A 13,137-nucleotide genomic window follows, 5' to 3' on the forward strand; every position below is an offset into this window, starting at 1 on the left:
GTTTAGTTGAAGGCCAGCAGTGCGGAAGATGTCGAGCACCGCTGATAAACGCTGCAGGTGTGTCTCAAATGTAGGCAAATATACAAGGACATCATCCAGGTAGAACAGGCGTGTTGACCACTTGAACCCTTGTAATATCGAGTCCGTCATACGCTCAAACGTGGCTGGGGCGTTGCATAGCCAAAACGGCATCACCTTGAATTGGTATAGGCCGCCGGGAGTTACAAACACAGTCTTTTCTTGGTCTTTCTCATCCACCGCAATCTGCCAATAGCCAGAACGTAGGTAAATTGAAGAAAAGTATCGCGTGCCCCTGAAGACAATCGAGGGCATCATCAACTCGGGGCAAAGGAAAAACGTCCTTTTTCGTGATTCGATTAAGATGGCAGTAATCAATACAGAAGCGCCACGTGTCATCTTTCTTTTTAATGAGCACTACAAAAGATGCCCAAGGGCTCGAGGAGGGTTCAATTATTCCTTTGGCTAGCATCTTCTTGACTTCTTTTTGAATTACCTTAGGCTCTGTGGCAGACACCCGGTGTGGTCGGCAGTGAATGGGAGGAGAATCAGCAGTATTAATGGGGTGCTTCACGAGGGAAGTCTGACCGAGTGTACTGCTGTCCATGTAAAATATGTCGTGGTAAGAAGCCAGAAGGCGGAATAGGGCATCGGATTGCTCAGGTTTGAGTTTTGGGTCGATCATGGGGCGCAAGGCCGCATCGAGAGATGCGGCATCCCGCGGGTGACATAAAAGACCGGAGCATGCATTTGCCACAAAAGCAGTGACGTGGGCGTCTATTAAGGGTCGAAGCGTGGCAACTGAAATTCCGTGTGGTAGTACTTGCTGCGTGAAACCCAAATTGATAATGGGCAGACATGTTCGGTTAGAGGCCATGGTTACGACGGAGTGTGGCACAGTGATGTCGCATGCCAGTAGAACATCAGGAATAAGCGTGACGACATAATTATCGTCAACAATAAGGGAACTTGTTGCCGATTCAATGAATTTGAGGGCTTTTGGCGGTGTCCAACTAAAGTCTGTGGTACAGAGGTTTTTCAGCAGCTCGGGGCGAGAATCTGGAAAAAGAGGAGGTTTTAAACAGAGAGTGTCGGCGGAACAGTCGATCAGGGCGGAATGCGTCTATAAGAAGTAGATCCCCAAGATGAGGTCATGAGGGCAATTGTCCAGCATGGTAAATAAAACAGGAAAATGGCGGCCGGCAAGGCTAATATGAGCGGTAAAAATTCCAATGACGGCCACAGTTCCACCATTGGCGACACGGATGGCTTGTGTTGCAGCAGGTAGTGAGTACATTTTTGAGGCGGCGACAAAGACAAGCACTCATTATAGACACCTGAGCTCCAGTGTAAACTAAAGCCGTCAAAGAAAGATCGTCTACATGCACTTCCAGCAAGTTCTTATTAGTAGTGACCGTCAACGGAGGATTTGGGTCAGTCGTACTTGATGCAGCACTACCTCCAGGAGCTGCATAGTATAGTTTTCTGTTCGGAAAGACCCATAGTTAGTCGGCGATTGATAGCGGCGGGGTTGGGGTGATGGAGAACGGTGGCATTGCGGTGATGGTGAACGAGCGGCTGTTTGGTGCGTAGGAAGCAGGATACTCACAGCTGGGCGAATACTGACAGGGGTCTGCGTATGGCCGAGGGGAAGAAAAAAATTGGCTCCAATGGGGGGGCGTCCAAGTGCTGCAGCAGTAGTGGGAGACATGGCCAACTCGGTGACAGCGAAAGCAGATTGGTTTGTCGTCTGCTGCTCTCCATCCCATCGGATTGCGGGATCGAGGCAGAAAGTATGGTTGATGGCGTGGTGCATTCATTGACGGGTCCCCAAAGATGTCGCGTAGTCGTTCCTTGAAGATGTCCCAGCTGGTGAACTCGGCCTCATGAGCATCGAACCATACACGCGGGGTGCCATATAAGTAAAAGATTACGTTGGCGAGCATCATGGTAGGATCCCATCGGTGAGACAGGCTAATGCCCTCATACATGCGGAGCCAGTATTCGATGTCAAGGCCAGGCTAGGCGGGGAACGTATCGGGATCACAGGGGTGGGACATCGCAAGGTACGTAGTAGCTGGCACTCCAGCTGAAGGCAGTGACGGGTTGTTATTATTGGAAGCTGTAGCCGGAGGCTGGATGGTGTGGTCACTGCAAAGCTTCGTGGTGAGGACAGGGAACGTTCCACTTCCACCAAATATGTTACAGAAGAGAACAGACGCCATATCGACGAGGCGGTTGACCAGACACTGAGTGGAGACCACTCTTCGTCCTCTTCGTCAGACACACACGAGCATCGTCCCACAAAATGTCAACATGCATGTAGCAATATAATGCACAGTTTTATGCTTGTTTGTTTATTGATCACAATATGTTTAAAACCAACTTACGGGCAACTTTTACATCTTTAGCTGGAAATCCATGCAGCGTATGTAATATTTGCGATATTCTTGACTCCTCCCATAGGATGTCGGAGTTTGAGATACAGGGAAGGAAAGACTCTACATTTAATATTTGGTGGAATGGTGGCTGCTAAAAAGAGTCTAAGCATCGGAAAGCAGCGTGGAAGCAGGTTATGCATAATTAGTCTCCTACTAGTAACTGGAACAACTACAACTTTATTGTAGCGAGTTTCTAGCATACAGTCGTGAAAGCAAAGGATGAATATAATGTTCGCCATTTTGAGTGTCCTTTAAAATCAAACAGTGAAAGTGAATTGTTTTTATATCTAAGATCTATCAAATTAATTCCGTATCCCTTATATGCAGAATGAATAGTGAGTACTACCCAATAAATAGAAGACTCACTAGGTGTAATTGCCAGAAGTTGGAAGGCTATATCTTCTTCCTGCATTCCTTCAGCTACTGTGAAACAAGACACTCTCGAAAATATTGTAGACATATCATTGTAGAACCTATCGTCAGTTGTAACATGTTTACGAGTGACAGCACCAGGTCCTGATAGAATAACTACGAAGATGCTGAAAATTTTCTTGGATGTTCCTCGCAATGTGTTATTAGATACCGTATGTTATTTTATAAAACACTCTTGGATTCCTTCAGTGTGAAAAGTAGCTAAAGTTATCTTCCTGCTTAAAAATAAGAGCAAAAGTCAACATTCACCCGATTTCATTAACATCCAATTTGAATAAAATTAATTGAGAGATTATTACATGTTCAAATAACTAAGTTTGTTACTGTTAATAGATTATAAATCCCTGTCAAATTGGTTTTAGACAGGAATGTCTATTTGGTCAGCACACGTTGATTTGGAGAGCAGAATCCGGCTAGCACGGTGACAGAAACAGTATGTAGCATTGGTTGCATTAGATATCAAAGCCTACGAGTGTTGAATACCCAATTTTACTAGAAATTATGTGAGAGATTCGTTTGCATGACTATTGATTGCTTGGACAACTGGGTTCTTGCTGGATGGGGAGTTTTATTGTGGACAGGGTGGGATATCAATGGAGAAATTCAGACAGACATGTGGTGTTCCCCAATGAGTTGTTCTGACCTCGCTACTATTTATTATCTTGCTTAGTTCCATTCTGTGTCATCAAAGTGTGAACACTATGTTTACGCGTATGATATAGCATTCTTTGCTTCTGTGGATGACATGCAATATTGTCATACTCTTATACAAGGATACTTATCTACATTGGAAGTTTGGCTAGACAGTATTTGCTTGACCATTTATTCACAGAAGTGTGCAGTTCTGTCATTCTCCTTGCAAGACAGTATAAATATACTCTCATTTCACCGAGCAGACATTCCCCAAGTGCAAACAGTCAAGTACCTCAGAATCATGTATGATGGAAAACTCAACTCGCATACACACATTGAACATACAGTGACCAAAGTGTCACGTGCGGTAGGCCTACTAAGAAGGGTTAGAAATAGCCGTTGGGGCATGCGGACAGACACGTTGATAATAATTTACTCGATGTAGATATGCCCTATACTCGACTTTGGGTGTGCCTTATTTTTTGGCGTAACAGCATGGAGGTTACGTCCGTTAGTTCTACTTGAGCGCCAAGCACTTCACTGGGGCTATCCAAATTTGTAGCAAACTCTGCTCTATATAAAAAATCCCAAATCCCTTCATTGCCCCTTTAGATTCAAATTAATAGCTGTTCAAACATTCTTAAGATTCTATGAATCACCGATAAGACAAAAAAATATATATATAGTAGTGATACAGCTCTGTTTTTAATGTAGCATGACCTCGCTTTCATACCCCTCATGTAATCCTCACACAGTAGCTATTGGATCCATTACAGATAAGGCTTTATGATATAGTAATGATAGGTGACAGGTTGAGGGAATTAGCCATATCATATAACTACTATATATTCCTTAACAATGCAAAGTTACTACCTAGAAATCTACTGAATGGCATTTTTCATGATCACTTAAATCATATTGCTTTGACGGCTGTGATAGCAACTGATGCTTCACAGTGTGAAGAATAAGCGGGGGTGGGAATTTTTTCTACACAACTAGACTGGTCGTTTTCTGTTAGGCTTCCTGATTATACATAAATATTTTTGGCCCGGTTTTGAGCAGTTATTTTACACCTATACGTGAGATTCTTTTATCTTAACTTCCGTGGCTATAGTTACAGATTCGATGTCATTGTGTTCAGGACTAACTGCTCCTTGGGTTATTCAAAGATTATCGCGATTACTTGTTCCTTATCATCTGCAAAACCTGCAATTAATTTAGGTGCCGGGGCACAAAGCAATTGTACAGAATGAAGTTGCGGACTCCCTAGCAAGAGCTTCTCCGGCAGGTCCAGTTTTTCTCTCCTTCCAGTTCTAGGTTCAGAAAGTATGCATTATCGGTGCTTACTCAATTAATCACCGGACTTTCTGCACCTTCAGTTCCCTTGTAGCAGAAAATAGTGTGTAGCAAGACAGGGAGAAGTTGTAATAACCAGAATGTGCTGTGGAATCCCAAATCTTAATTTTTACATGCACAGAGCATGTTTGGGGATCTTCCCTTCTTGCTCCTATTGCAACGAACATGAAACTATCGAACACTTTCGTTGAGCTGCGGACATGTTTCTTCACACAGAAATCAAAGTATCGAAATTACATTGCGGCAACGTAGTTTAACAGTTACGTTGGCTGTTCTGCTGTCATTTGGGGCCTGTGTGCTGGGACACTCGGACAAGAATATTTTCAAAACTCTCGAAAAGCTTATGGCACAAACATGATGCCAAGCTCCAGAATTGATACTTTACTGCAAAGAACACCGGCACTACGATTTACTTATTTATTCATTTATTGTGCCACCGCGTGTCTTTGTACTACCTGGATTTTCTGTGCCAGAGGTTCGTGGCAGGTCTCTGTTATGCATTGCCTGGTGTTGCAGTTGTTGATCAAAGTTTACACTGAGTTGACGTTGGGCATGAACCAATTGCAACTGGCAAGAATCCACCGAAGGGTAGCACCATTATCCCACTTTTGTGAGATAGGAACTATTCTGAAGAAGCCGGGTGATTTGGTAAACACCTTCAATCTAACTTCTTAGAGGCCTCAGTATGAGATTGTGAGCGAGTTCGTTTCGTAGTGCTATGACTGGGCAAACTTGCGAACCTCTGTAATTTAGCCATTTAGGAGGCTGAGATGCGAGAAGTGCACCTCTCTGCTGGTTCGGGACGTATTCAGCTTCATTCACGAATCATTGGTGTTGGGAAGGTTGTTGCATGCCCATGTAATCCTGATCAGGTGGAGTCGCGGCCTTTGAATCATTGCACCACCTCAAAGAGAGGGAGAGCATAGGGAAGTGGAGAGAGGAGGAGATGCGCATGTGCATTGAGGGTGTAAACGGTGCGTGGAGGGATACTTGGAGGAGAGACAGGGAGGAGTGAGCATAGGCTAGCAGAAACTGCTTGTGTTGGCGTAGTGAGCTGAGAGGGAGAGCGTAGGAGAAGGCATAGAGGAGCGGATGTGCATGTGCAATGCCTGCGTTGGCGTAGCGAGCTGAGAAGGGGAGCGTAGGAGAGGCGAGAGAGAAGGCGGACGTACATGTGCAATTGGGGTGGAAACGCCATTGGGTGAGACGCTTAGACGGGAAAGGGTGAATGAGTGCAGACTAGCAGACTTTGAGTCGGCAATGCGAGGAGGTAGAAGTGGAGGGGCGTGCATGCACTGTAAGAGTAGTTGCGTCGCACACACGGATCGAGATCAATCATAAAATGCTTTGCATTTTGGGGGTTAAACCCCCAAAAAATCGATCTTGGAGTTTGGCACCAGAAAATTCACTGTTCTCTGAGGAACGAACCCGTGGAAGCCCAATGTCCAGGGGCCGCTCCAAGAAGTTTAAATACCGCGCCGAAGTGCGCAACGTGCCATCTGGTGTAAGCAATAAGCACACGTAAGCACAGTTTTTCTCAAATTGCATTTTCTGTAAATTTTTCAACTTCTATGTACCGTTCCTTAAAATTTATTGAATCGATTTCGATGAAACTTTGTAAGCATGAACTCCAGCAAGTTAGAAACAATCTGAATTAAAGAAATGCTGATTTCATAAAAAGCGAAGCTATAAAAAAGTTACACAACAATACACACCCTCTGTGCTGTTGTTGTGTAAAAACCTCTTAAAAATGTATTTTTTTTTCGTTCACATTTTATCTATGAGCCTCTATGACAAAACGGCTGAATATTGTTACATTTTTTTCGGTAGTTGCAGAGAAAAGATACATTGAACAAGTCAATCCCCTTTGAAATTCGGGAGTGGGCCATAGGAAAGATAAACAACCTAGGCTTACAAAAAGGATGTCACTTGATACCCTGTGGTATCTTTTGCGAGCATGTAAAATTTTATGGCAATACTTACAGCCGTTTCTAAGATATGACGTTAAAACTGACATATACCATTTACCCTACCACATTCCATTAAACAGCAATAAACAAACATCTGTCGCATTAATACATTTCCATGTTTTATTATTGTGAAAATTGTGTTCTTCACACATTTTTGTCTTGTGTTTCCACGGGACGACGTTGCTTGCAGACTCTCTTGTGTAATTTAAGGAGCCCGAAACCTGCTCAGAAGCACCCATGCCTTCATTATTGGGTGCCATCAACATCAGTTCTTTCGCAGCTGAAATGTATGGCAACTGATAGTTCGCCCATCACGATGCAGAAACAAGTTTTATGTCAGCATATATCGAACTGCGGGTTATAGTATGTGCTAGACAAAACTAGTTTGTATAATACTTGGCTAGTACTTTGAACAGCTTCAGCCATGTGTAAGTTTTGTCTCACTGCGCGCACGTTGCATCGAAGTAAATAGTAGCTGCGTATAGTTGTGGGCGTGCATGCGAAGAAAACTGTAACTGATGAAAATTTCGCTGCGCAAAGCCCTGCGTTGTTTCGCTGTCTGCGACATCGGCCAGCGCAATAAGGGATTGCTCACTCAAACTGGCCCCAATTTTTCTAGCTTTCGCAATTCCCATTTATACTCACCCCTATTCACCCATATGAGTGCTCACTCACATTCACGCTCACGTTCCCCCACAGTCATTAGTGCTCACTCACGTTTGTACTCACGACTACTAAGACTTATCAGTACTCTCTCAAGTTTATACGACTGCTCGCATTCGTAGTCACTCACGCTCATACTCATGCCTACACTCATAGGCACTCACACAATTTCATTCTCACACCTACTCACATTCACAAGCACTCACTCACTTTCATATTCACACCTACTCACACTCACAGGGATTTGCACACTTTTATTCTCACACATACTCACACCCATAAGCACTCACACACGTTCATGTTCCAGCATACTTGCACTCACAGGCACTAACACTTTCATTCTCAGACCTACTCACACATGTAAGCACTCACTTTCATTCTCACGCTTACTCACTGTCACAGGCGCTTGCACAATTTCATTCTCACGCCTACTCACACCCATAAGCTCTCACTCATGTTCATATTCCCGCCTATTCACACTCGCAGACACACACTTTCACTCTCACACCAACTCACACACATAAGCACTCACTTTCATATTCACGCCTACTCACACTCACAGGCACTCACACACTTTCATTCTCATGCCTACTCACACCCATAAGCACTCACTCACGTTCATGTTCCCGCCTACTCACACTCACAGGCACTCAAACACTTACATTCTTGTGCCTATTTACATAAGCACCGACTCGCTTTCTTACACTAACAGGCACTCACACACTCCCATTTTCATACCTACTCACACATAAGCACCCACTTTCATACTTATTCCAACTCACACTCACAGGCCCTCACAAACTTTCAATCACACCTACTCACGTTCATGAGCACTTACTCACGTTCATATTCTTGCCTACTCACACTCACAGACACACACTTTCACTCTCACACCAACTCACACACATAAGCACCCGCTTTCATATTCACGCCTATTCACACTCACAGGTACTCACACACTTTCATTCTCATGCCTACTCACACCCATAAGCACTCACTCATGTTCATGTTCCCGCCTACTCACACTCACAGGCACTCAAACACTTACATTCTCATGCCTAATTACATACATAAGCACTGACTCGCTTTCTTACTAACACTAACAGGCACTCACACACTCCCATGTTCGTACCTACTCAAACATAAGCACTCACTTTCATACTTATTCCAACTCACACTCACAGGCCCTCACAAACTTTCAATCACACCTACTCGCGTTCATAAGCACTTACTCACGTTCATATTCTTGCCTACTCACACTCACAGACACTCACTTTCATTTTCACACCTCACACACGTAAGCACTCACTCACGTTCATGCTCACACCTACTCACACTCACAGGCTCTCACACACTTTCATTTTCACACCTACTCACGCTAATAGACATTCACTCACGTTCATATTCATGACTATGCACACTCACAAGCACTCACATGCTTTGGTTCTCATGCTAACACTCATAAGCACTCACTCATGTTCATATACATGCTTACTCACCTTTGTCAGGGCTCACTCATAAGCACTCACATTTGTACTCACTCCTTCTCAGTCATGGGCCCTCACTAACGTTCATACTCACGTGTACTCACACTGATAGGCACACACTCAAGTTTATTGCTACACACTTACGTTCATACTTACGTGCACTCACACTTGTAGGCACTGACACACGTTTACGCTCACGCGCTTCACCCTGCCTCTTTCGTGTCCATGTGTTGTTTTTCTCATGCTTTTTTTTTCGAACATGACTCACGTTCACACTCATGTATACTCACACACATGCTCATTCACATTTATACTCTCTCCAAAGGCACTGATAGTCACTCATAATCGCACTTAACACCTACTCACACTTATAGCACTCACTCACGTACTCACACCTACGTACACACGCAAATGCTCACTCAAGTTCATACATACTAAAGCTCACTCACTCTCATAGGTGCTCACTCACCTTCATGCTTACACCTCACACCCATTGCTTCTCACTTGCGTTCATACTCACGTTCACTGATGCTCATAGCTACACAATGCAGGTTCACTGTGACCTATTTATACCCATGTGTACTCATTCCAGTTCATACTCACCTACTCACACCAACAAGTGTTCTTCTCTCATGTTTTGTCAAACGTACATTGATTCAATAAGAAAGGGGGCGCTGCGATGAACTTTCCCACACGTCTGAAGAGGATCCCTGCACACGCTCATTCTCACGCACGCGAACACCATGCCCTCAATATTCACAGTTGCTCCACGCAGTACCCCCTTAATCTCCCGGCATTCTTTCATACTCCATCCTTCAGTGAAATAGGGGCAGGGCGTATCCTTTCTTCTTGATGAGCAATCGACGACAGGCCTCGTGCACGTGTTGATATCGCATGAGCCGAGCATGCGACAGAGATAGCCAGATTCTTACATCTCAGCTTCAGCCATGCTTCTCACCAATACTCGCGCATAGACCATACAATGCACGAAGTGATGTTATCCATTTGGACTTAATGTGGGAAATGATGACTATGAGAAAAACTTTTCCAAAGTGTCCATAAAATAGCTCTTGCAAAAACTTGCAAAAAAGAAAAAAAAACGCGGAAGCGGGCTCAACTTTTTCTAGGAGAGCTGCATCGTCTCTACTGTTAAAAGTTTCTCTGTTAGAAGAATGAAATCATCCACCGAGTTTTAATTGGTTCTGTACTACCCTTCTTATAGGTGATGTTTCTTCGCAAAGCACGCATACAATGCCAGCTTTAAGCGTTGAGCTAATCAAGATTTTGCACTTGTCAGCTACAATCTGTTATCTCTGCTTGCGCTGTCGAAAACCGCACAGAATGGAGCAAAATCAGTTGATCACACATGATAGTCATGCGAGAGAAGAAAGAACTTGTGGGTGACTACACTAACTACATGGCAAGGCAGGTTGGTGTGCAATTCACACCTGATATTTTTGCTAGCACATGGAGCAATTAATAGTATGCACGCTAATGATATCTCGTGAATCACTGTTCTGGCATTATAAGAATCGAAAGTTGGGCTAGTTGGGTATGCATGGTATAACTGTCCGTTTTAGCACACGAATAGTTGTGACCCTCAATGAATTTGCAAGCATATAGTTGCTTACATGACACAAAGCTTGTCGCTTGTGCAAGGTAGTCCTCTTTATGTGAGTGAAGTCGACCAACTGTCGCAGTTCAACATCGTGTTGGAGTTCAGGGTCTTGAAATTCAAGTGGGTCCATGCCACCGCACAGATGCACTTTCTACGAGTAGCGCTATCACATAGGTTCATCTGACTCATGTGCGTATGCACTTAAATCCACTGCAGTCCACTGGTGCACCAATGAAACAGAGAAAAACAGATGGCTCCACAGTGTCACCGTAGCCACCATAAGGGCATGGAACCACAGAGACCACCAAGATGGTGGAATCCTGGAACGACACTAGCACACCTTGCGGATGACGCCACCACGCTATGTGGAGGCGCGCACTCATATTGACACTCTGGGTGGTGCGCCTGTTGTGCCATCTCGCTACTCATGACAAAAACCTGCTGAAGTTTCACAGCTCTGAGGAACATCAGCAGTCCTCATGACTCGCCGTTAACAAGTTAGAGAGGGTTTGTTTCGTAGAATTTAGTGGTTAGCTCCACACGCTGAGGAGCGCGAAGTTGCTATTTTAACGCCCCATTGCGAAACTTTACCTTCTCGATTTTTGCTTATAATTTGGTGGTATATATTTTACAATGGCATATCCATGGCGGAAATACATCAGTGAAGCTGTGGTGGACCCCGGCAGGGGACACTTTTGTGTTAAAAATAAATAAATTGTGGGAACCTTGCGCACTGGCTATCAAGAGATAGCGAGATAGCGCTACGTGTTGCGCAGTAGCGATGTGCATGGCCCTCTTGCATTCTTCAAAAGGGCCAGCTTCCGGGCTGCCCGGGGGAGAGACGCCTTGGCTGCCACGGAGGGCAGAGACTGTTACCTGCGCTGGCAGATTGCTGCTGTTCGGAATAATGGTCGCTGCACTGAGCCGACCCTGTCGTATACAGTGTTTAGTTAAATAAATGTAGTTCCTTGTTTTTATGTGAGGCCTTCGTCATCCTTGCTTTACCTACGGACAGGAAGCCGCAAGCCCGATACCATAGTTTGTGCCCAATGTGGTTTTTGCTCCTGCCTGTAGCATTGGCACAGCGTACATAGGTCTGGACTTTGGTTTTGGTAGCTGAGTTTTCTTTCGTCTACAGGAACTTTTTTTTGGTGTGTGTTTTTTATTGCATGACTTTTTTTTCTCCCCATGCAACAGGCAGACAAAAAGCAGCTCCATGTGTGTTCCCGCTTCAGAAAATGAGGAGCTAACAAGCATATATGCGAGTTGTACATTAGTGCACCTTTCGACTGACTACTGGTTTGCATTTTCCTTTGCACAGCGTCAGCGGACAAGTCAATAATGGCGAAGGAGCGCATGGACGTCATTCTATTTCGAACGAAAAGCCTGGGCAAATACTGGAGCTTTGGCATCGACATAGTGGAGGTCAACGGAGAGAACAGGAGGTTCATCATGGTGGAGGTGCGTGTACCCAGAACCAGCGCTGTGGAGGGGCATGTGAGATATGGCATAGAAATAACGCGTATGTGAACAAGCTTGTGAGGCAGAAGAGCAATATCAAAATTCCACCATATCCCACTAAAAGGAACCATATGTGGGGAGCGAAGCAGTGCTGGTGTTCACTTGTTTCCATTTGTCGTTTCCAGTTGTATGTTCCATTTGAGTGCGTAGTAGTGTATATTGTGCACTGCTTATGTTACCCCCCTCATTTGTGTGTATTACTGTGTGTGAGCTGCAAAAAGAGCATCCAGCGCTGCTAGGAGAGTGCAGCGAGGCGAGTACATTCAGCATTAGACATGCAGTTTTTTGTGCGATGTGGCATGTGCCACGACGATGCGGCAGCTGGAGTGGCGACGATTCATGACGTATCAACGCATCGGGCTGCATTGCCTGTCCGGCATGCATTACCCAGTCAGATATTTTCGTTGCTGCACCGGACTACTGCATGGCTGCAGCCCATCACAGCCGGAGCAGATAAGTGGCGTCATCTCCCTGTCGCCGCTCCCATCACCTGTAGTCCAAGACTGTTCAGGCGAGTCGATGGAGTGGAGCGAGCCTGGATTTGCTGACATCGTTGAGAACAGTTCTCTTGTGACGTGAAATTATTTCGGATCGAATAAAGTGATGTTTGAAGTGTGCCATTTCTGTAGGACAACACTCGTTTTGAAGCCATTAGCGAGATTGGAGATCGTGAGCAGCGATTCAAGGTCATTTCGCAGATAAACACAGTGACACCGGCGTCTCTGTGAGCCAGCTCGCTTAGTTTATGTCTTTTCTCTTCACATCAATGACATCTAGAAAGTAATAGCGTGTGCTAACGCATTACATACAAGGGCAAAGCTTAATAGTGTTGTCAAAATCAAGCGCTCGATGACGAGCTCATGTGTGAACGGTGTAGGTGACGGCCAATGCCCGCCATGCTAGGCCTACCTGTCGTAGTCGTGAATAATCACCTCTTGCCGCTATTGTGACGTGCTTGTCATTTACGAAAGCGTTTTATTCATTATTTATTATGGAAC

The 13,137-nt window shown here is 44.8% G+C and overlaps 1 protein-coding gene across 1 annotated transcript in view; it reads left to right on the forward strand.

Moving 5' to 3' along the window:
- Positions 1–13,137, forward strand: part of LOC119163325 (uncharacterized) — a 186,174-nt gene that overhangs the window by 132,320 nt on the left and 40,717 nt on the right. The window contains exon 10 of the mRNA XM_037415300.2: positions 11,940–12,079. Coding sequence (XP_037271197.2) covers positions 11,940–12,079 — 140 coding nt within the window. The remainder of the gene's footprint in view (positions 1–11,939; positions 12,080–13,137) is intronic.

The sequence above is a fragment of the Rhipicephalus microplus genome, chromosome 9 (genome assembly GCF_043290135.1).
Source record: "Rhipicephalus microplus isolate Deutch F79 chromosome 9, USDA_Rmic, whole genome shotgun sequence".
NCBI classification, from domain to species: Eukaryota; Metazoa; Arthropoda; class Arachnida; order Ixodida; family Ixodidae; genus Rhipicephalus; species Rhipicephalus microplus.